The sequence below is a fragment of the Galeopterus variegatus genome, unplaced genomic scaffold (assembly GCF_000696425.1).
Source record: "Galeopterus variegatus unplaced genomic scaffold, G_variegatus-3.0.2 Scaffold3251, whole genome shotgun sequence".
NCBI lineage: Eukaryota > Metazoa > Chordata > Mammalia > Dermoptera > Cynocephalidae > Galeopterus > Galeopterus variegatus.
Window position 1 is genome coordinate 218,045 of NW_007729362.1, and position 25,413 is coordinate 243,457.

At 42.5% G+C, this 25,413-nt stretch overlaps 1 protein-coding gene across 1 annotated transcript in view; it reads left to right on the plus strand.

The window, feature by feature from the left end:
- Positions 1–18,863, plus strand: part of LOC103600145 (alpha-1,6-mannosylglycoprotein 6-beta-N-acetylglucosaminyltransferase A) — a gene marked incomplete at its 3' end in the record, with an annotated part of 135,550 nt that extends 116,687 nt beyond the window's left edge. Inside the window, exons 10-11 of the mRNA XM_008584376.1 lie at positions 3,007–3,140; positions 18,730–18,863. Coding sequence (XP_008582598.1) covers positions 3,007–3,140; positions 18,730–18,863 — 268 coding nt within the window. The remainder of the gene's footprint in view (positions 1–3,006; positions 3,141–18,729) is intronic.
- Positions 18,864–25,413: the final 6,550 nt, after the last annotated feature.

A 25,413-nucleotide genomic window follows, 5' to 3' on the forward strand; every position in this document is an offset into this window, starting at 1 on the left:
GAGTGTGTGCTGTTAAGCCTTTTCCTTGGGAATAACAGTTTTTAAAATTAGAATTGAAAGGCCATGTGAGCATTTTGTGAGAAGCCTCGGAAATGTTCTGGAGAAAAATGTTCTATACAAAGTATCATTAAAAACCATTTGGGAGAGGACTTTGGGGCGACTTTGGATTGGCAGGCACTGAACACAGTTCACGCTACACAAATGCTATTTAGGGTCCACTTCATTATTAATAAGGATCGAGGTTATGTCAGTCCGTTTTCCAAATAATTAAACCTTAATGGCTTAAGCAACAGACTTTTGAAAGAAAAAAATGTAGCTGTTTTTAAATGGAACTGTTTAAACTCGGTTTTGTACTTTACTCACTGTTTAAATCCTGAGTCCAGAGTGAAAGTTTACCTTCTCTTGCTGACTTGATGTCACTGTTGTCAATAGCAGTGATTATTTACAGGGTCATGTCATGAGAGCAGCCACTAAATAGTGATGAATTGACTGGCCCCAACTGCTGGGCTCTTGGAATTTTTCTGGTTCTATGGTGTCCTCCCCCATTCACCATAATTGCTGTTGCTATATTGGTTTACCTGTCTCTAGCCTCATTTCCAATTAGCTGAGGGCTGTGAAGCCAAATACCAAATTTGATAGTGCTAGTGCCAAAAATCAATTTATCACTTAAGTCAATAGACCTCAGTGATAAGGTGAAGTCCTGCCAGGCATCTTTTCTCATCAGGGTTTAATTGTCCAAATTAAAAATAACAATAATAAACCACCAAGTTAAAAATACAGTCACCGGCCAAAGCTAGAGAGGAATATAGACTTTTAGAGTTGATCTCAAATATGTGGAAGGAGCTGGAACCTTTCAGGCAAGGCTCCTGAAGAGCAGGTGGCCGTTTCTCTGTGCTATGCCCACACAGGGCACTGCAGTCTCAGACTCACAAAATAGTGCTGATGGATCCCAGTGCAGGTTCTCAGTGTGTGTCCCTTCCCCTCCTCTCTCCTCTCGTAGCGACCTTCTGCAGAGCTGCCACATTGTCCCTGCTGCTTTCTGAACACTGCCATCTTTCCCAGAATAAAATATACTGGCTCCAATCAGTTCCTTTTGCATCTTATTTTAAAAGGAAAAAAAAGTTTATAAATGGGAATGTTTTATGAAGAAGAGGAAAGGAAGGCTCTGAGCTCCTCAGAGAGCAGGGACAAAAAGCATTGTTCAGTTCCTTGGGCTCCTAGCTTTCTTTCTCTTAGACTGTGGGTTCCCATTTCTGTCCACCTGTTGGCTGCCAGACTGGTAACATGTCCTCGATGATATTGCAAAATTTACCCCTGTGATGAGAGCGTATTCGTGAGAGCCATTCAAGAATCCCAAACAAGGAATTCTAGACAAATGGTGGTAATCTCCAATGAGAAAATCAGCACCCCAAAACTGCAGTTTATGAGTCCACATACTGGAAAATCCAATCTAGTGTTTGAATTTTTTTTTCTGAATTGTACATTGCAGTGCAAATAAAAAGTTTTAAAAGAATGACTTCCCCAGAGTGTGAAAAGGAAGAAAGAAACTGAGTCAGAAGAGTCTGTGTGACACTTCCAGTGGTGGGAGTGCCCTGCGGTCATCAGGAGATGACGATTGAGTTTGCTGGCTCTCCAGACCATGCCTTTCTGATTATCCCCATATGCCAAGCTGCCTGCTTCTCAGGGCCTCACTGCATGCCCTTTGAAGGGGCTGCTTCTGGAAGTTGTTTTCTATTCTGTGTGGAGAGTTTGCCCTTGCCTCGTAGGGAAAGCCTGGCAGTCAGAGAAGCCACCAAATCCGAACTCACAGTATGAGTGAGCCCCATGGCTTCAGTCTGCAATAAAGAATGCACTGATTTAAAAAAAAAAAAAAAAAAAAAAACTGAGTCCTTAAAAATCATTGCTATCATCTGATTCTAAAATTTAGTCTTTTATGCTTATTGGTCCAGTAAAAGTTATTAAGGAGTATTATTCTACAGAAAATAGAGCTATTTTTATTAGCCATCCACAAGTTAAATTTACATTACTGTTGTTAGAATCAGTGAAGTAAATGTAGCCCAAATCAATGAATTTTTCTTTCAGTATTGATTCCTCTTTCAGATTGGTCATTCTTTGTGCACTGTTAGGCAGGGGTAGGCAAGTTTTTTCTGCAAAGGGCCAGCTAGTAAATATTTTAGTCTTTGTGGGACATACATACTGTGTCTGCTGTAGCTCCTCAACTCTGCTGTTACAGAATGAAAGCAGCAATACACAGTAGGGAAACAACAGGGTTGTGGCTGTGTTCAAATGAAACTTTACTTTTGAATGACAAAATCTGAATTTCGTAAAACTTTTACACATCACAAAATATTTTTTTTAAAGCATTTTAGAATGTAAAGACCATTCTTTGCTCACAGGCCATACAAAAATAGGTGGTAGACCAGAAGTGGCCCTGATCTAAGGCTTTAGTGGAATAGCCAAATGAAATGCAATAAAGCTCTTTTATTAACAAATACACAGAAATCGCCACTGTCTATTGAGCAAGATTCTAAGCTTTACCTATAATCAAATACTCTGGTTAATTGCTGAAAATGTTGAACAGTTGTGAGAGAGATAACACATGTCATATGCTTTAAGCAAAATAAGACCTCTAAAAATGGAAGCTCCTTGTTTTTTCTACATCTGTTGATTAAGTACCCACTGCATGTTCAGCCCTGGTTAGATGCTGGATATACAAAAGTGAACTTGGCAGTCTCCCATTTCAGCTTTATTTGAGCGATCTTCTATGATTAGTCATCCAATCAGAAGCAAATCGTGTCTGCTGTATGGTAACTCGGGCTCTGAAGTCACGCATGTGGATGTTTGGTATACAAGCTATTCTAAAGCCTCTCAATTCTTGCACAGTAACATTTCTAATTAAAAGTATTTGTTCGGTTTTGGTAGTCCCTGAAGGAAGGGTTAGAATTTTTACCTTCTGAACTTTGGGGTCAAGGTGGTGGTTTTACATACGTGGCTTTTTTCTTTCAGGTGCATGCTCCGAGTCCTCGATTCATTTGGTACCGAACCAGAATTTAATCATGCTAATTATGCCCAGTCTAAAGGCCACAAAACCCCATGGGGAAAATGGAATCTGAACCCTCAGCAGTTTTATACCATGTTCCGTGAGTATTCATGTTTCACCTCTGCTTTCCAGAAGCTGCCAGAGATAGATGGGAAAATTAGATTAGAAAAAAAATCCATTTTGTGTTAACGATTCTCAGGACCCTTATCTGTAGAAGTGTGTGCTATTAAACCTCTTCCTTGGGAATAACTGAATTCTTTTAAAAATTGGAATTGAAAGGCCTTGTGAGCATTTTGTGAAAAGCCTTAGAAATATTCTGGAGAAAAATGTTCAATACAAAGTATTATTAGAAACCATTTGGGAGAGGACTGTGGGTTGACTTTGGATTGGCAGGCACTAAATGCGTTTCATGCCACACACATGCTGTTTAGGGTCCACTTCATCATTAATGAGAAACGAGGTCATGTCAATCCATTTTCCAAATAATTAAACCTTAATGATTTAAGCAACAAACTTAAAAAAAAAAAGCCTTTTTAAAATGGAACTATTTTAACCTCAGCTTCATTCTTATCTTGTGAGAGCAGCCACTAAACAACGATGAACTGACTGGCCCCAACTGCGAGGCTCTTAGAATTGTTCTGTCTCTGTAGTGTCCTTCACCCCCGTTCACCATTTCTTACTGTTGCTATCTGTTACCTGCTTCTAGCCTCATTGCTAAGTAGCTGAGGGCTGTGGGGCCAAATACCAAATTTGATAGTGTTTGTGCCAAAAATCATTTTATTATGTAAGTTAATAGACTTTAGTGATGAGGTGAAGACCTTTTCTGGGAATGAAAGTTCGCAAGAGTTGAGCAGTTCATTTGGGTGCTCAGAGCGGAGAATTCCCATTTTCCAAAATTATCAGAACAATTTTAATCCAGATGTTTGCATACTAGAATTAATTTTTGAGATGTGAATCTGTTTTTCCTTTGAGTCAAGTCCCAAGGGACCCCTGCCCTTCCCTTTCCACCTGTGATTGCACCTCCCCATTGTATGCAATCACCTGAAGGTGACCTTTTGCTCAGATTCCCTAAATGTAATGGAGAACAGGTTCGACTTATCCTTGGGTGTAGAAGAGAAGGAGAGTTAAGAAGAGGTATGGCTGATGAGAGGAGTAATTTTAAAAATCAGCTCATGTTTCAGTGTTCTTTTTGGCTCATAGAGATTTGTGAGAGCATGCTGTGTGCATCGTAAACATTATTATTCCTGGAGCTATATCATCCTGCTATTGCAACCTGTCCCTGGGGCACAGTTCAGGGGACGAACTCATATTTGGCACATTAAGTGACAGATGGCTGTCAGCATGTTGAGGCATGATTAGAGTTAGCCTGCGGTTTGACTTTGCTGTGTAACTTTGAGAGACTCAGGGGAGGTGGCACACAATAACCTAAGAAATGACCCATGTGTTACATCAAGTGAAATAAGATGTCATCTGTGCCCAAAATGGGCAAAACTGCCTGAGTGATATGGTATGTGTGTGCCCTCTAAGAGATGATGTTTCCCTGTATACAGAAAGTAGAGAAGAAGCTTTTCCAGAAAATATAAAGTTATCTTTTAGAATGTTGGAATTCAGAGTCCTACAAACCTATTTTGTTTTCATGGTTGGAGGATTTCAGCAGTATTGTTGGATTGAATTGAAAAAAATTTACTGCTTAAAATCTATCTGAAAACAAAACCATGGATTAATTTCTGTTAACTAGGAGGAGGATAGGTTTCCTGACTCAGAAATCAGCAGGAATCACAGGGAAAATTGATACGTTTGCCTGCCTTTCTTAAAAGAACTTGTGTGGCAAAACAACCAATAACACCAAAACAAATTATATCACAGACAGAGAGTTAGTATCCTTAATATACTCATTTATATAAAGAGCTTGTAGAAATTTAGTTGTTTCAAGATCCAAAAGAAAAATGAGAAAAAGTTACTAACAGTTCAGAAGAAAAAAGAAATTTATTGCTCTAAACGTAAAGTGATGTTAACCTCAGCCACAATAAGAGAAATGCATTTTAATCCTGTACCAAGATGCCATGTCCTACGTACAGACTGGCAATAATCCAAAAGTTTCACGGCATACCTCTTCAGGTGGCGAGGCTAAGGGAAACCCATCTTCTCCTACCCCAGTGGTGAGAAGGCAACACGATGCTACCCCAGGGGAAGGTGTTTGTCATGGTCTAGCAAAACTACCTGTGCATTTTTCTTTGAGCATTCTCAAATCTAGGAATCTATCCCAAAGATAGAGGAGCAAAAATAAGAAATGGCTTGTGCACAAGGACATTTAGTGTAGCATCATGAGTATTTGTAATGGGAAGAGACTGGAAACAACCCAAGTATTCATCATAGGGACTGAATGAATAACATGGTCCATTGATATAGTGAAGTACTTTTGATGAAAAGGGATGAAGAAGGTCTCCACTCAAGGAGAGACATCTCTAGGATATATTAAAAGATAAAAACCAAGGTGCAGGACAGCAGAGAGCTACTATCTTCTGTATTAGAAAAGTATAGAGGAAGAGTGTGTATATGTGTTAATGCATATGAATTAGCTCATATTTGCAAAAGAAACAATAGAAGGATAAATAAACTAATTAAGTGATCACTAATAGAAGATGAGTGTGCAGGGATGGCGATAGAAGGTAAATGTCTCTTAATGTACATTGTTTTGACTTTGGAACTATGTAAGTGTTTTACATAATTTTAAAAGAAAATAAAATATTCAAAAGAATTTGAAGCATGGTCTTGAAGGGATATTGCACACCGTGTTCATTGCAGTATTATTCACAATAGCCAAGAGGTGGAAGCAACCCAAATGTCCGTTGACATATGAATGGTTAAAGAAAATATGTCGTATATGTACAATGGAATATACTCAGCCTTGAAAAGCAAGAAAATCCTATCACATGCTACATGGATGAACCTCAAGGACATTATTCTAAGTGAAATGAATCACAAAAAAAATACTGTATGATTCCACTCATGAAGTATTTAAAACAGTCAAAATCATAGAAATAGAAAACAGAAAGGTGATTACCAAGGGCTGGGGGGGTGGGGGGGATTAGTGTTCAATGGGTATGGAGTTTCAGTGTTGCAAGGTAAACGAAGTTCTGGAGATCTGTTGCACAACAATGTGAATATACTTAAACTACTGAACCATACACTTAAAAATGGTTAAAATGGTAAATTTAATGTTACATGTTTTTTACTACCACAATAAAAAAAATTAAGAAGAAAGAAAGCATTCACTGAAACTTGAAAACACATTGAAAAAAGTGAGACAAGCCTAGGTATGTCTCCAGTTGGTGTTAACCCCTCACAGAGAAAATGATTACTTCAAATGACTTTAAAACAGTCATTTGACTGTACATTTGTACTGGGAAATACTTATATTGTTATTTGAAACTATTATAGATATAGCATAGGAATCAAGATTTTCAGTATGCATGAGAGGGGTGGGTACTTGAAGAATTTAAGTAAAGATCATGTAATCCTCAGCTTGAATAGGAAATAACAATATGAACTCACTTTTTTTTCTTTAAAAAGAAAATGGGCTTGGCCAGTTAGCCCAGTTGGTTAGAGCATAGCCTTGTAACACCAAGGTGAAGGGTTCATATCCCCTTACCAGCCAGCCAACCAAAAATAAATAAAATAAAAATAAAATGTTTTCTAGTTCTGTGCTTTGAAAAGGACCAAAAGTAAAAGACAACCCAGTAGCAATGAGTATTCGTAGCTCTTAGATTGGGATTCCCTAAATACCTTTTTCTGCTAAAAGGAACTCTCTCCTGGAGTAAATAGCTGATTCCAGGTCTGAGGCAAGAAATATTCATTGTGGGACATCTTGTCACGCAAGAAAGCAAGGAAGCTAAGAAAGACCGCTGGGGTAGAATCAGAAGGACACAGGATCCAAAGCATGGGGTAACTTGAGCATCCAAAGAACGTTGACTGTAGTGGATCGAAATCAAACAGATGAAAAATGAATGATTCTAGAGTGATATGCAAGACAAGAAAAACTAGTTTCTCAACTTTGCAAGTTGCTAGACACCCACTCTTTACTCTGAAAAATAAAGGGAAAGAATCCAGCTTCAATCCTGCTTTCTAACACAAATTATATTTGAAGATAATCAAATGGTTCAGAGAAAGTTGCTAATCATGGGGAAATCATGACTAATAAATGCAAAAGAAATGAAGAGTGAGAAAATCAGCATGTTATAACTCCTAATGAGATAATGGGAGCAAGGCAATTAGCATCAGTGGTTGCTGAATCAGTTCGTTTTCTGTTGCTTCTGACAGAATACCTGAAACGGTATTGTATAAGAAAATGAAATGTATTTCTTGGTTTTGGAGCCTGGGAAGTCAAAGGTCCAGGGGGCACATCTGCTGAGGGCCTTCGTCCTGGTGGGGATCACATAGTGAGGGTCAAGCAAGAACGTGTGATAATGTACTCATTTGCTCTCCTGTGATAACCCATTAGTCCACTCATGAGGGCGTGGCTCTCATGATCCAATCACCTCTTAAAGGCCCACCTTTCAAATACCATATTGGGAATTCAGTAAGCTCCACCTGAGCTTTGGAGGGGACAAACATTCAAACCATAGCAGCTGCTCACTCCATCAAGTAAAAGGTTAATGGAAGCCTTTCTGATGCATGAGGCCGTCTTTAATGGAGAAAATATGGAAATGAAGCAGTTTGAGACCTTTATCATTTTGGATGTGTCCGGGCTGGAGAATTTGCAACAGAAAACAGTGTCTTCTGCACCCTACTTCCCAATGAACTTGGGTGTTTCCTCCCCAGAGGGCCTATTTCTTTTTACGTGATGAAGGGGTAAAGTCCAGTTCACAGCATCTTTTCCGATAGAATCCTCTAGCTCCTCGCCCTTTGGGTAAGTTCTAGTAGTTTGAAGGGACAGACTGTTTATCTGAATATGAGACAAAAGCATGGAAAGTTATATTTATTCCTTATTAACTTTTAAATGAAACAAATATACTAGTGCTTAGTGTATGGGCTGATAGTAAACATTATATAATTGATGTATAAATATGCATATATATTGAGGGTGTACTCAGACACTTGTGAACTTAGATTGTTTTCCACTGATGGGGTACACAGTGAAAAGTTTGGAGACTGCAGGAATAGGATGAGTCATTCTTGTAGAATCAAGTCTTCAAGTTCAGCTGTCTTACTATAAGATTTGGGGCCGGCCCCATGGAGCACTTGGGAGAGTGCAGCGCAGGGAGCGCAGCGTCGCTCCCACCGCGGGTTCGGATCCTATATGGGAATAGCCGGTGCGCTCACTGGCTGAGCGCGGTGTGGGCGACACCAAGCCAAGGGTTGCGATCCCCTTTCTGAACACGAAAAAACCAAAAAAAAAAAAAAAAAAAAAAGATTTGGTAGTGTTCTTGAATGTGTACAGTGCCGTTAGCATGGGGAAGGCAAGTCGAAGAAGGCCCAGCAGGAGGACCAGGAAAGAGAAAAACATACTCTTGGTGCAGCATCTTCAGGAGCAGTGAAATGAAACATGCCAGACCAGAGTGTGTTTGCTTTCCTAAATATTCATGGTACACTTCTCACTTTTAGGCTCCTTCTGTTTCTTCTCTAACTCATCTCCTTGCCACATTGTGGGGTTTTTACCAGTTAAAAAGCCTTGTTTTTCGGTACTGTTTTGCCCCCAATCTCAGAAGTTCCCTGGAACCATCTTCTCCATGCACAGTTTAGGATGTGTCAACTAGCCTATTCCTGATACCTTCCTAAGCAGCTTGTACAGGGACTGGTTGTCAGGCAGCACTGAGGCATTTGACTAGATCTGTTGAGTGATGGTTTTTTCCCAGGAAGTTGGTAAGTCCAGTCATTCCTCCTCCCAGCCCCGGTTCCTGCTTTCCCCTTTGTCCACATGCTAGCGTGGCTTCTGAAGTAGGCACTAAAGCCTTCTTTGGGCCACGAGAGCCAGCTCTTCAAAGCTCAGAGGATCAAGGTATTTCTCCTCAACAACTGCAGTGTCTTCCCTTTGTCCATGGAGTCATGTCCAAACTCCAAAGCAAAGTATTCAAGACCCTAGGCTCTCTGACCCCGAGCCCCCTTCCCTTTTCTTCCCCCGCCACATCCCTCCCCAGGTCCTGGCCCCAGCCTCAGCCTGCTTGTCTCTGAAGACACCAAACAGATTCCTCACCACCCCGCCTCCTTCAAATCATCCTTATAACAAAATTTTCTTTTTTTCTTTAAGACTAGACTTCCTCCATCTTTCCAATCAAACTTAAAAAGAAAAGTAACCCTATTGCAAAAACAGGGAAAGCCTGCTCCCACTGTAAGACTCTCATAACCCTAGTGTAGCCATTGTCTTTTTCTCATGTATATTTTTACATAGTTGTAACATACATACTAAAATTTTCTCTTCTTTTTCCCACTTAATATATCAGTGTTTTTCAGGGTTTTACGCAGACTTGAAATATTGTTTTCAAGTGGTTAGCTCCTAATTTGAATTTAATTGGGGATGCTTTTGTTATTTCTTGTTCAGAAGTAACCGTTGCTTTTTCCGTGCTTGCCGGATACTTTACTTGGCCCTATATCTAGGCTTTATTTTAGTCTCTTCCTTTAGGCCACTGTGCACAGTGTTTGTGTTAAACTCCTGAAGGAAATGTCTTATTTTTCACAGTCCCAAACAAGGTGCATTATACCTCCATAAATTAATGAAAGAAATCTATCCACAGAAAAATAAGATGGAGAAGGCAGTATCTCACCCATAGTTCTTCCTCTTTCCTGTCTGCTAGTGGTTCTCAAATTTGATCGCCCGTTAAAATCACCTGGAGGGCTTGCTAAAACAGATTGCCAGGCCTCACCCCCAAAGTCTGGGGTGGGCTCCAGAATTTGCTTTTTAACAAGTCCCAGATGATGTCCATGCTCCTGGTCCTGGCACCACACTTTGGGAATCACTGTCCCATGCCGCATTGACAACCAAGTGGTCAAGGTGAACTGATGAACACAGGCTTCAATGCCACATTGAACTTGAATTCTGACTTCTTCCACCTCACCTGCCACAGTCCACCAGCGTTAGCCATTTAGAAAAAGACCATCTCTTCCTCTTTCTCCGAAGGTTTCTGTGCACCATTTCTTTGCCTATAGAAGGAGGTGAGTCCTCTCCAGTGCTGGACAGCAGGGTTTTTCTAGCTTTTCACTTTATGCTCAGCAGCCAGTCCTCTGGCCAGTTGGGTGGGTAAGATCAACAGGTGGCCTTTGTCCATTGTTTCAATTCCCCTGGGCCGGCAAAACAGGACTAAAACTATGATTGCAGAGTAAATTGTCCCTGGTGAGACAAAGCCCACCTGGTCAGTGTGAAGTGAGCAATGCTTGCAGTGACGGTGTTTTAGGACACCAGGCTTCTGAGACCCCTCTTGTGTTTTCTTATTCAAGCCTGCCAGTGTCCCAGTGAGCAAGAATGTGCCAGGACTGTTGCTCCCAGTTTGTACATGGGAGATGACGTGGCTCCTGAGGTATAATCTGCCTCTTACTACAGACATGTGACCGGAGCTGGAACTTATTGACGCTCCCGTCGACACAGAGCAGCCCTGGTCCTCTTCCCTGGGGCATCCCGATAGGTCCAGCCTCATCTCCTCTTTTCTCAGATGAATGCCTTGGTGTACCATGGAAGCCTTTGAGGAAGTCGTGCGATATTTGCCCATACTAATTCCTAAATCTAAGCTCCTGTCATTCTTCCACCACCTGGCCTCTGCTGGCCTCTCAGCCTCTCCTGTGTTGTCTTGCTGCCTCTTGGCTTTTGAGTGTCTTCCAGGGTGCCAAGTTCTCTCTGGCATCCTGGCCACTGCATGTGCCATTACTTTGCCTGGAAGTCCCCATTTCCCGCTGGCCTCTAGTCCTGCTCATCCTTTGGTGAGGTGTCACATCTTGCAGAAAGCCTCCTTCGCTGAGCCAGGCACTCCTGCTGTGTGGCTTTCACAGCACCTGCATTCCAGCCCCATCCCACTTTGTAGGCTCCACGAGCATCATCCCTGCTGATTCCTCAGTGCCTGGTGTGATTCCCTGTACATCATTGGTATTAAGTGAATATTTGTTGAATTAGTGAATAAAGAACCAAGAGACCGAGTTTTCCCCAATGCAGTTAATTAAAACACAAGTCAGATCAAAATGCCTTGGCTCCCAGTGTCTTGCTGTAGGGAGAGGCAGGTCACCCCAGTGGCCTCAAGGCCCCGCTACCTGTCTGACCTCATCTCTGGCTATAGTTCTTCTTGCCCGTGCCTCTGTAGCCTCCTTGCTGTTTCTTGAGTGGGCCGAGTACACTCCCATCCCAGGACCTTTGCATTGGTTGACCCATCCTCTGGAAGATTCTTAGGCTTCTCCACCTACTCCTTCAGGTTTTTAACATAATTGTCACTTCAGTGAAACTGATCTCCCTTTCAAAATTCAACTCCTCTCTCCCCCAACTTCTTACTCCCTTGCCCTGCTTTATTTTCCTCTATAACTTCATTTCACTTCTATTTATTTTCTTTTTCCTCCCCTGGAATATGAGGTGTATAATGGTAGGGGTTTTGTCTATTTGGTTCATTGCTGAAACTCGAACATCTTAAAGAATGCCTGGCACATAGTAGGCATTCAGAAAACATTTGTGTCAGTTGAATTAAATTAAGAATGAACACTAACGTCTGTCCTGTTTTTAGTCCGTGCAGCAGTGTAGGGAAGGGTAAGAATGGTTGTACAAAATGAAGCTTCTTGTGGTCCATGGACTCATCTTACTCTTCCATCTTCCCAGAGAACTTGCTCACATGGTTGGGCTTTCAGGAGTTCAAACCACACTGAATGTCTTTATCACTGATACTCTAACTCTCTGAATTTCTCCCAGGATTTGGGGCTCACAGTCATTTTTATTTGCATGATCAGATCAGAATGTTGGCTTGTGGATCAAAAACTTTGCCTGACAAAAGAGGAGTTTTAGGAAATCAGCTGGTTCCTTTTCATACAAATGGTAAAACTGTTGGCTGTGGCTGAGGATCAGTTGCTTCCACGTACAGTTTTACTTTTAGGACATAGCTAGCCAAGGAGCTGTTTGTAATTCAAACTGCCTTTTTGGCCTTTCACTTGTATCGGAGGACTCTTGCCTTTTACCTCTGTGCAGACCCTTAAGTAATAGGATCGGCCTTGTGGTTCCTTCAGTCTGAATCTCGGGCTTCAGTAGTAATGTTATTCTAAGGACTCCATTCCTCCTAAAGTGCTTTTTGATGCTTGGAAAACTCACTGTGGTGTGCCTTCTGTCTGTGATTCCGACACTCATCTCTCCACCTCAAGCGTACGTTGTAGATTCCCCAGCCTACATCCCAACTTCTCCCTTGAACCACCATTAGAAAAAAGTCAGTTTGGGTAAAATTTGAGGCATAACATCACTGTGAACAGTTTTAAAAACCAGATTACTTCTTGTGTGACACACTTTATTTTTCAATGAAGCTTTTTCTATCATATCAGTGTCATCGTTAGAATCTACAAAAATATCACGAATATGATTGCAGCCAATATTCTTTCCCAACATTTTTATGACGTTTCTCAAACATACAAAAAAAAGTGGAAGAAATGTACACTGGAAACCCACAGCCTAGATTCCACAATTAACAGCTTGCTTTATTGGTTGTCATTGTTCTATGACATATCAATCCATATGTCAGTTCTCTCACCATCCATCAGTCTACTTTTTTTTCTTGGTGCATTAAAGAACCTTTAGATGCTTGAGCATGACATCATTAACTAGAGTTCAATACTGATCACAAAATCAATTGTGCTTATTTTCTTCATTGGCAACACTGGATTATTTAGTTTACTTATTATCTATCTCTCCAGCTGAATGTGCTCAATGTGGGGAGTCCCATGCTTGTTCACTGGTATATCCTTAACTCCTAAGTTGTTGCCTGTCTCGCAGTCGGTGCTCAATAAATGTGCTGAATGTTGAATGAAAGACAGTATTTAGACTCCAATGATGTTGGAGTCTTAAAAGTCTGTATATTATTTGTTTCCTTTTTTTCCAACATCTGTCTTGTGGCCTAGGTAAAAAGATCTGTTAATTTTTCAGTTCTGTAGATATTTACTGGGCACTTGTAACATACACTTGGGCTAGGTGTTGGGATAGAGTGTTGAGCTACCGTGGCTAATGATTAATCCCAAGAATGGGCCTTCATTTTGGAGCTTGTGTGTAAAGAGCACGATGCTAAACGTGGCTTAGGCATGGCCTCTGCTGCCTGGTCATGTAGACCTACCTACATAGTCAATCACACCAGTTAGTTAAGCATTCAGCACTGACTTAATCAGTTGTGCATTCAAAAAATATTTACTCAACTTCTACTATGCTCTGGGCTCTGGGAAGTCAGGTACATAAAACACAGCCCAGTTGTCAGGGAGCATATGGTCCATTTGGGGAGACAGTCATGTGTAATAAAGGCCTAACTTTTTATGGTCTATGGTTTATCTCAGTTTTGGTGAGTTGGGAAATCCCTCAACTGGGAGGCGATGTGAGCTGAGACGTAAAGGGAGGAGGAAGAGATAGACATACAATACACTTGCCAGTGTGAGATAAGATGGAAAAACATGCCCCAAGTGGGTCAGCGTAGAGCAGAGGTATCAGTAGGGCTCTGAGCAGGGATGAAGCTGGAGTGATGGCTGTGCCAGGCCCTACTTCATCCTGACAGAGGTGGAGCTTTTCAGCAGGAAACTGCCATGTCACATATTTGTTTCAAAGGATACCTTGTCAAGCAACACAGAAGATGGATTGGGGTTAGAGAGCAGTGAAGAAGATAGGAAGGGACAAGTCTGTATGTGTAGAGACTGCTAGAAATCCTCTGCAGAGTTTAGAGAGTGCACTGACACATATCTGTTGATTTAAATAGTCAAGAATTGGAAACATCCTAAATGTCTTGAGGTATGGTGTGTTAGGTAGGATTTCTGTCAGATTGCCTTGGTCACAGGGTTTGTTGGCTTTTGTCCCTGGGAATTGTTCAAACTGGCTTTAGGCAGAACTGTGTTCAGGGCTGGGAGGACATCTTCACTCTTTCCATAGCTCAGCTTTGAGTTTCTCTAGGCTGGTGTCATTCTCAGGAAGACTGTCTTCACAGGGGCAGAAGGGACCACCTGCAGTTCCAGACTTCCACCGTACCAGCTTAGTGACTCCAGCAGAAAGACGTTGACTTCAGAAGTAGCTCTGACTTATCGTAGGGAAACTGTGAGTGGCAGGATTTGGATTGTGAACCCACGTTACCCCTGAGCCTTAGTCAGGTAGAGGCTGCTGGGTTATGTGTCCACCTTTGGAGACTGGGGAGAGTCAAGGCATCAGGACTGGCTCCACACCTGCCACCTGTGTGGAACAGAATTGCATGGTTTGGGGGAAGGGGGGTGAGTTCCACAAAGGGATGCTGCCAGACTAGAGCCACAGGGCGTACTCAGCTGATAGAATGAGCTCAGGCACATCCCGCCCTCAAGTATCGAGCTGTTTTAACAAGAAGTGATGAGCTACGGTTATTACCTGAAAAGATATCTGTGGCACATCATGTAAGTGAAAAAAGAAGTTTACAAGAGAGTAGGTGTAGTAGGATACAATTTTAGTTTGAGGATAAAAAAGATCTATAAGCCTAGAAAAAACCTCCTAATCATGATTATTTCTAGGTGGCAAGATGATGGGTAACTTCTCTTTTTCATTATATCTTTATTATCTGAACAAAGTTTTATACTGAATATATATTTCTGTTATAATCAGGAAAGCCAATAAAACCATTCATATTGAGGGGAAAGAAAAGCTTGTTGATTGCAGAAATCTTGGCAAAAATGGATAAGGCCCAAACTAAGAAATAGGAAGAGGAGGGAATGGGTTGATGGCTTTTAAGAAGTTAACATGCCCAAGATTTGATGATCAATCGGCTGTGAGGGCTGAGGAGTGAGCCCAGGCTGGCTCTGGGTTTCTGCCGTTGTGATCAGGTGATGTGGAGGTATGTGACATTCTTAGAAATGTTTGGGACTTACTAGCAGAAAAAAACAGGCCTCAGATTTATGCAGTTGAAAGAATGATCAGATTAACTTCATAACAATTCTGATTTATATTTGAAGATGACATTATTATTGTTTGGTAGATATAGTGTATATTTCATTTATTAAGTAGTTGATAAGCTCCTTGAGGGTAGAAATTTGTCATTATGTCATAATCCCTCAACACTTGGCCTATAACCTGGCTTATAGAAAGAGATCTAAAATGTCTGTTGTTGAATGAATTATTCAGGTAAGCTAAAGGTATTTCTTAAAAGTACTCATCATAATCTGCTTGGGAGACACACAAGCCAGTTTGTAAATAAGTGTTTCCATAGTTATTTTCTTAATAAGAAAAGATGTTTATCCTAAATCGTTTGAAGATCATTGTTAGTTTAGCAGATCCCTTCTAGTTTTTAACATATAAAAAGTTCAGTGTGGTTTTGCATACATATGGCACAATTTGCTCAAAAAACTGAGGTAATACTGTGTATATAGCCTGGGTCTCTTATGTGTATTTTGGTCTACCTTACAACATTATTTTCCTCTGAAGCACAGAGGAAAATAGTTCACAGGGTCCAGAAAATAAAATATTTGGACTATGAGCTTATGTATTAGAGCAGATTAAGGAGCTTGGGCTGATCTGGCTTTGAATCCCAGTTGCCATCTCCTACTGTGTAGACTTCAGTAGTTTAACACACACTCTCTCTGTTTCCTCATCTGTACAAGCATGTTATAAGGTTGTCATGAGGATAAAATGAGAGTCATTGTAATGTGCTTAGCACAGAACTAGTAGTTTAACACACACTCTCTCTGTTTCCTCATCTGTACAAACATGTTATAAGGTTGTCATGAGGATAAAATGAGAGTCATTGTAATGTGCTTAGCACAGAACTTGGCATGTAGTCAGAACTCAAATATCAGCTACTTTTATTTTTAGTCACATTTGTTTATCTTCTGGGATAGAGTGATTACTAAAAGTACAGGATTTCCTGTATCTCTTTTATGCTGGGATTTCTTTTATTTACCTTGAAATGTAAATACTTTCTCTTTGAAACCCTTGCAACACAACTAAAGTCTGTGTTCCCATCTGAAGGCAGAGCAAAAGAGAAAGCTTGGTCTAAGGTTAGATCTTGATGAAAAGGTCATTTCAGATCGCATCAGCCTGGATTGTGGCTTTTGATTTATTACAGGCAACATTAGGAATGCTTATGTTAAGGCCAGGGCTGGCTCTGCAGGTGTTACCAGGCAGGCACCAGCTGCGGGTCTGCTCCTTGGAAGCAGGCCACACCCAGCCTGTGGTTACTTCACAGTCACTTGCTGGGGTGAGTCGCAGCTGAGCAAAACCCCGTGCTGCCAAGGCCCTGTAGCAAATTCAGCATTACCTAGGAAGAGACACAGAGGGGTCTGACCAATGCCCAGGCCTTGCTTCATTGGTGCCCTTTGTCAGCACTGGCTATATTTCTCCTTAGGAATCACCTGAAGTCCTTATACTTCACTTGTGAGTTGTCCATCCCCAAGTTAACATCCCATGACACAAGAGGAGTGGCAGCACAGTATTTGGATGAAAAATTAGATAGGGGGGAGAACTTGTATGTGTAATTCATACTTCATACAGTCTCAAATGATTTAGTACCAAATTATAGTCATGATGCAGCAAAAGCCTCACGGGTTTTTTTGAATAGATTATTTACCTCTTCCCCTCCCTCATACTATTCAAGCCATGGGAATCCTTGACCCTGAAATGTATACATGTATGTATTTTTGTCTTTTTTTGAGGTTTAACAATCATTTTATTTTCAACTACTCCTTAGTATATTATAACGTGAAATAAGATCCATTAAGTGTTTTATAAGCTAGATTTTTTTTTTTTTTTTACGTGCCCACATAGGGACTAGATAACTGAATTGCAGAAACACATATCTAAAGCATGGAGCTTTAGTCACCATGTAAATTTTCTGAAAATATAAAACACGATCCCAAAGTATAGAGTGTAAGATTCTAGTTTAAAACTTTTAGAATTAACCAAGTTTTACAAAGATATTTTAAGCTGCCTTAACGCCACTTAGAATGCCTTTCCCTCCATACTCCAAATCCCCTCCACCCCCAACTCTTCAAAACAAACAAACAAACAAACAAAAAAAGCCATTGCCTCTTGTTGGCAGTAGAATTTATTCAGTAATTTACTTTTCAGCCAACTGCAGCCATTGCCGTTGCCTCTGGGCACTTGTTCAAAAATGCAGAAATGAAATAACAGATTGGCCAGACCGAACACAACTCCCCAGTCACAACCTTATTATCTCCTCGTTCTGTCACCTCCATTAAGCAGGAGCCTGGGAGACCGGATGGTGACAACACAGTGTTTATGCAGCCTGTGCATCTCCGAAGTTCACAGCTTCCTGCCAGCGTCCCCTCTTCAGCCTGTTCATCTGTGTGCAGCACTGATGAGATGGGGTTGGGCGTCCGATCCCTAGGCCTGTGCGGGCCACCTCTGCCCATCTCAGAGGGCTTCCATGCTGCCTCACGTCAGGCAAGGGCTCCTCAGTCCTGAAAAAGCCAGAACAAGATGAAGGGACCAGCTTCCTCCACATGGTGACCACCCACCTGTGAACGGATGTGGTTGAAGCTGCAGCGTATGAATTTTACTGAATTTTGAGTATATCTCAATTACCAGAGGAATTGGGTTTCCTGTTATTTATAGCTGTTCCATTCAGGTCAGAGCCAAGCAGAGCAGTGGCTTCATTTAATGTCTGGCCCACGTGTCCTCTGCAGGGCCATCCCCTGAAAAAAATGGAAATTTCTATGGACGAAAAGAAGGTAGAGGAGAGGAGCGTTTCTGTTTAATCAAGAGAGAATTGTTTTCTGATTGTCTTCTGGTGAAACTTCTTTTAAAATTATAGGCACAAGATACAAATGTTTAGAGAGGGTGTGGGGTTGCTTTCTCTCTTGGTCAGGTATTAAAATAGAGAAGTCGTAGAGCTCAAATGATGAGAAATCCAGAGGAAAGCCCTTTCTCTCTTCTGGAATACTCTCCCCTATAGACACTGTTGCTTTGGAGTGGTTTATGCCCCGGTGAGCTTTACCTTTTATTCTGTGTTTATTCCATGCACTGTTCAGTATAACTCCATAATTATATCTTCTATTAGTAACTCTTAGAGGAGGTGAAAACCTGGGGTGATATTGCTCACTTTTCCCCCAAATTCCCTTTTACCCAGTTGGATGGTAAACACAGCTGGAGTCAGATGAGATTGTGTGGAGCCCCCTCCCCTGTTCAGAATCACCAGTTCAGCCCTGCTCCCTGCAGATTTCTGGCCATTAGGTGGTGAAACCTGGATGAGAGCATTTCCAACAGGAGACAGGAGGAGCTTTGTGCTGAGGAAACGAGGAGAGTGCACAGTTTGATGACTTTTAGATAAGTGGATTTCCCCCTAAAAAGAGTAGGATTTGGTTCAGGTTAATCCTTCCTGGAGAAAATTATTCTCATGTGAAGGTTTTGCTAGGGATATGGGGGAGAGCTTTCTCACCCCTCCCAGGTAAGAAAGAGCAGGGTAAAATGAAAACATGTAATTACGGGTGCAGTGGCTGGTATGAAATTTGTAATTGTTGCTGCTGTTTCTTGCTGATTGGACTCTGACTGCCCTGTCCTTTCCTTTCCACATCAGCTCATACCCCAGATAACAGCTTTCTGGGGTTTGTGGTCGAGCAGCACCTGAACTCCAGCGACATCCACCACATTAACGAAATCAAAAGGCAGAACCAGTCCCTTGTGTATGGCAAAGTGGATAGCTTCTGGAAGGTGAGTCAGTCTGTGTGCGTGTCTCTCTCTCTCTCTCTGAAAAGAAGCTTGTTGGGTAATTTAATTTAACTTTGATCCAGGGAATAATCAAGCCAAGTGCCCAGGGCTTGATGGAATCTGCTGAAAAGAAGCTTGTTGGGTAACTTAATTTAACTTTGATCCAGGGAATAATCAAGCCAAGTGCCCAGGGCTTGATGGAATCTGCTTAGAAGTAAATAAGAATGTGCAAGGATTTGGTTGCTCAGCATTTGGGTGTGTAGCCAAGGCTGTAGCTGCTCATCCGTGCAGTAGCCAGACAAGAAACCCTTCCACTCTTTGCATGTCGGAAGTGACTTTTTCGTATCTAGTACTTGTTCCCAAGAGCCAGAACCTTGCAAGGGTTGGGTATCATTCTGGAGCTAGGCACTGCATAGAGGAACCCTTGCCAAGTGAGTGTTTTCCTCTGCCTTATTGACAGTAGTCTGTGAAGGAAGGTAGCTCTTTTCTTGGGGAACACAGTGACCTTGACACCCTTCTGATTGTAGTCAGTACTCAGCCTGGAATGGGAATGCCAGCCAGGGCCAACTGTGGGCAGTTTGCTCAGGGAGGTCTTGGATGAAATGGTGCTCTTGGCCACAGACTGAACCAGATTTTCTAAACCTGGGGTGATCTCCAGAGTACACTGGGACAGGTATAAGGAGAAAACAGGATCGGGTGTGACCCATTGATAGGCAGACAATAAAAATCTTTTTATATAGGAGCTCTGCCTCAGTAGGCAAATGTCATACTTTATTTTGAGAAAATGTTTTTATAGAGCAGAAGTCTCCAGAACTTCAAAACATGCCTCTTCCTGAGGGCTGGACAGTTAGCTCAGTTGCTTAGAGTACAGCCTTATAACCCCAAAGTCTTGGGTTCAGATCCCCCTATTGGCCAGCCACCAAAACAAAACATGCCTCTTCCTAAATGTAAGGATTAATCCCCGAGGGGTGAGGGGAGAATTTAGCAGTGTTTGGAGACAATTTTAGTCGTCATGTCTGGGAGGTGGCACTATTGGCGTCTAGTGTGCAGAGGCCAGGGGTGCTATAACATCCTCCAGTGCACAGGACAGCCTCCTGGGCACATGGAAGCATCTGGCTCAAAATATCAGTAGAACCAAAGCTGAGCTGATAAGAATTATTTCCTGTCTATGTTACTCAACTCTTTCTTCTCTCAAGTAAAATAAAATTAATCCAGACTGTACTCAGCTATTTAGGATGTTCCCATGAATTTATATATTAAATGTCTCTGCTTCCCTTATGTCAAAATGTGCCCTGTCCCAATGGGGCATTTTTCAGCTGAATTTCAACCAAACTTGGATTAAAAAGGGCACGTTGGGTGCTCTCATTCTAAGCTTGGTTGTGAAATGAATGGATCATGACATTAGTTTTAGGAAGACTTGAGCTTTTAAAGGAAAGCTCAACTCCGTTCTCTCCTCTGTGTCTGCTCAAAGAAAATAGCTTGCCTGTCTGTGTGGGCTTGACCTTGAAATTATTTCACTTCTCTTTTGGAACCAAGTGCAGCCTCCTCTAGGTGCCTCTGGCAGCTTTTTCTGTTTTGCTAGAAAAACAAAACAGTGAATTGGTTCTGAAAGCTTTTTTTAGTTACCTGTTTTGGATAGATAATACTGCCAGTAAAAGGATGACTTCCTTGATGCCAGTCAGAATTCCAAAAGAGTTAAACCATGTTGCTCAAGTAATTCTAAGTGTGATTTGGAAATTTTTCCTAATTGAGGTGTTAGAACTCTGCAGGTGACCTGATCTTCTGCATACTGAGCATCACCCAGGAACTAATAAAAGGCTGAGCAGAAGAGTGTCCATAGTCGTTTTTGCCTGAATATCAAAAATCCAGGGTTTTAATGCATCATTCCAGCATTCTGTGCTGGGAAAGGCCCAAGAAGATGGAAAATACTGTAAAGTTTTCACATGAATTCAGGACAACTTCTCCAACTTTTTAACACAGCACAGTATGTGAGAGTTTAGTTTTCTTTTTCCAAAATGTCTCCATCCCTGAGTATTTAGTGAATGCACACAAAAAACAGATGTGCCTTTTAAACGAGGTGGTGTTCCAATCACTTTTCCAAAGTTGCATTCAACATGGGCTTCAGCTTCAGGAGATTTTGTAAATGGTTTTTCCCATCCCATGCCCCATTCTTCCCTCCCCATTCAATCAATCCCCCTTTGCTACAGAGATTTTAGGAAGGGAAATGACACCTGTCTATCCTGGGAGGTTTAAGATCACAGCAGGGGAGTGTGGGAGGGCATGGCTGGACTAGATAATTTGGAAGATTCTTTTTTATCCTCAGATCCTAGGGCTCCTTGAAATTCCAAAGATACCTGCTGTGCTATTAATCCTGCTGTGCTCTTTTCCACCTCCCTCTGTCCTCAGTGACTCTCCCCCCCTACCCAGGCACTTGAGTGTTAAATGCCACCATGTGACTCCCTCTAACCTTGGCTGATTGGAGGGGGTTGTCCTCTGACCCAAGGCAGTCCACCTTGTTGGTGATTGGAACCATGATTCTAGCTCAGAAAGCTGAGCTGGATCAATGAGATTCTTCACTTGGTGTTGGAAAACAGGTGGACAGTGAGAATGAGCCTTGGAGGGACACACAGGATGTGACCAGAGTTGTGATGAGGCCGAGGCAGAAGCCGTTCACATGTCCACATGATGAGGAAGTGGGACTGATGTTGAAAGGGAGAGGGCGCTGTTGAGAGGACGATGGAGACCACCGTGGGAGGAGAAGCATCACCGAGAGAGAAGTGGGGGCTCCTGGAGGGGCTGGGTAGGGTGGAAGGCAGACAGACATATACAACTCACGCAGCCTAGAGAGAGAGAAAGCAGCTGCTGGAGTTCCTGGCAGCCTTTTAAAATTTTCTCCTCCCAGATCATGTATCCTTTTATCACATTCTGTTCCCTTGCAGTATCCTGAGTGCTTTCTGTTCCTTATAGTCATATCAAGGACACCTACTAAAGTGTTAGGTTGTCCCACATTCCAAATGTCTATCAAGAAACACGAGTCTATTAAATATAGAGAGGCTAAGGAAGAACAGGCTGCCCCCTCAATCTCCTGCCCCCAAATTCATGACTGAGGTACCCAGAGTGGCCTGATATTGTAATACATGGTGGGGAGGTAAGTGGAGGGGGCAGTCCTGCTGGTGGACTTCAGAATCCCAAGGGCACCAACTTAGGAAGCATCTCTGCTCAAGCCCCTTAGCATCAAATGAGACCTCTCACCACCTAATCCCAAGTACAAGTCTCTCTTCTTAACCCAAGAGCTAGAATTCTGGTTTCTTGACCTCCACCCCAGGCATTCTGATCGCTGGCTCCAGCCAACACCAGAGATGTGCCTAGAAGAGGAGTCTATCCATTATGGCCGAGTTCAAGATCCTTCTACATCCTGTTACCTAAAGTCATCAGGAAATGAAAAATTAGTTAATTACTGGCTCCAGCCAGCACCAGAGATGTGCCTAGAAGAGGAGTCTATCCATTATGGCCAAGTTCAAGATCCTTCTACATCCTGTTACCTAAAGTCATCAGGAAATGAAAAATTAGTTAATTGCGTAGAAATAAGCAATTTTTAAAATATGGAAACTCACATTAATTGAAGTTTTGCTTAACTGTATTGCTTTAATTTTCATATTTATTTAAAAATAGTATCCTGAGCATAACTGAATCTTTGGGTAATGATGCAGGGTCAGTATCTTACAGGTTTATGATTCCACTCTGTGTTCTTACTACTTATTAATACATTACGGGGGCCTTGCCTTGACCACTTCAGGAGAATAGGCATGGCTTCTGAATCACCAGCTGGGCTTGGCTTGGCCACTTAGCCAGCACGTGAGGTAGTTCACCTTGTGGAGGCTTAGGTTCCTGTCAGTGGGAGCAGTGACAACTATCACGTATAGGAGGACTTCTTAGCTGAAATAGCACCTGTGATCTTGTTAAAATGCAGGTACTGACTCAGACCTGGGCTGGGGCCGAGATCCTGCCTTTGTCACAAGCACCAGGTGATGCTGCTGGGCTGTTGGTAAAGCATGCCATGAGTAGCAAGGTCTTGGGATGTTTGGGATTCTGTAGAGTGCTTGGCTCTAAGTAGCTGACCAACCGGTAAATTCCCCGTTTCTCCTTCCCTTTGCCTGCCGGCTGCTCTTGCAGACTGCCAGCTATTGTGTCACTTCTTGCTGCTATTAGTGCCTGACCCAGTCACCCCCAGTCTTCCTTCCCAGGAGCACATGTGCAAACCTTGCTGCTTCTAGTCTCTGCCACCAGGCCCCTGGAATACCTGCTATAGTCTGTGGACTCGGGGGAGGTAGAGGCACACTGTCTTCTTGGTGATCTGCTGTCCTGGTGTGTGCAGTCAGGTGCCTGCTGAGCAGTGTGACATGCTGATCAAGGGCTCCTTGAAATTCCAAAGATACCTGCTGTGCTATTAATCCTGCTGTGCTCTTTTCCACCTCCCTCTGTCCTCAGTGACTCTCCCCCCCTACCCAGGCACTTGAGTGTTAAATGCCACCATGTGACTCCCTCTAACCTTGGCTGATTGGAGGGGGTTGTCCTCTGACCCAAGGCAGTCCACCTTGTTGGTGATTGGAACCATGATTCTAGCTCAGAAAGCTGAGCTGGATCAATGAGATTCTTCACTTGGTGTTGGAAAACAGGTGGACAGTGAGAATGAGCCTTGGAGGGACACACAGGATAGCCAGGCACCGGGCAAAAGCTAGCCCTCATTCATAAGCATTTGATAATAAAAAGGGCCTTAAATTTGTGCAGCGTTTCTACTTCTCAGAGCCCTTCACAGCTGTCCTTTAAGGAGGTTGATGGAGTTTGGATGTGCTGTCCCCTCCAAAACTCATGTGGAAATTTGATTCCCAATGTTGCAGTGTTGGAAAAAGATTGAGTCATGGGGGCAGATCCCTTATGAATGGATTAATGCTCTCCCTGGGGGAGGGGGGATAAGTGAGTGAGTTCTCGCTCTATTAGTTCCTGTGAGACCTGATTNAGTTCAAGATCCTTCTACATCCTGTTACCTAAAGTCATCAGGAAATGAAAAATTAGTTAATTGCGTAGAAATAAGCAATTTTTAAAATATGGAAACTCACATTAATTGAAGTTTTGCTTAACTGTACTGCTTTAATTTTCATATTTATTTAAAAATAGTATCCTGAGCATAACTGAATCTTTGGGTAATGATGCAGGGTCAGTATCTTACAGGTTTATGATTCCACTCTGTGTTCTTACTACTTATTAATACATTACGGGGGCCTTGCCTTGACCACTTCAGGAGAATAGGCATGGCTTCTGAATCACCAGCTGGGCTTGGCTTGGCCACTTAGCCAGCACGTGAGGTAGTTCACCTTGTGGAGGCTTAGGTTCCTGTCAGTGGGAGCAGTGACAACTATCACGTATAGGAGGACTTCTTAGCTGAAATAGCACCTGTGATCTTGTTAAAATGCAGGTACTGACTCAGACCTGGGCTGGGGCCGAGATCCTGCCTTTGTCACAAGCACCAGGTGATGCTGCTGGGCTGTTGGTAAAGCATGCCATGAGTAGCAAGGTCTTGGGATGTTTGGGATTCTGTAGAGTGCTTGGCTCTAAGTAGCTGACCAACCGGTAAATTCCCCGTTTCTCCTTCCCTTTGCCTGCCGGCTGCCCTTGCAGACTGCCAGCTATTGTGTCACTTCTTGCTGCTATTAGTGCCTGACCCAGTCACCCCCAGTCTTCCTTCCCAGGAGCACATGTGCAAACCTTGCTGCTTCTAGTCTCTGCCACCAGGCCCCTGGAATACCTGCTATAGTCTGTGGACTCGGGGGAGGTAGAGGCACACTGTCTTCTTGGTGATCTGCTGTCCTGGTGTGTGCAGTCAGGTGCCTGCTGAGCAGTGTGACATGCTGATCAAGGGCACAGACGTGGAGCCAGATAGCTGGTTCAGTCCTCACTGTGCCATAGCTATCTGACCTTGGTCAAGTTACTTAACTTCTTTGGCCTCATTTTTCTTGGGGATAAAATAAGGTTTCTGTGATGATCAAGTGGGTTAATGTATGTAAATATATGTTTATTGGTGCCAGATAGGAAACTTACAGTGGGAACTGGTGGGGGTGTGAGGCAGGAGGGCCAAACTTGTGAGGAACTGGAAAATACAGTCTGCTCAAAGTTACTCAGATTCCAATTTTTAATCTATGTCAGCGGTTGGCAAACACTAGCCCATGGGCCAAATCCAGCTCACCTTCTATTTTTGTAAATCATATTTTATTGGAACATAACTATGGCTGTTCATTGCGTATGGCTGCTTTTGCACTAAAATTGTAGAATTGGGTAATTATGACCCACAAAGCCTAAAATATTTACTCCCTTGCCCTTTCTGGAAGAAGTTGCTGACCCCTGAACAATGCCGTGTCCCAAGTAAACTGAGTCTCTCAGGACACATTTGGCCAAGAGTCCCTGGCATGGATCTTATCCAAGGTCTTTTTAGCTTGTTTGGAGGTTCTTGATTATGTTCTGTTGATTGACACTGACGGATAAGCAATACACAGAAAAA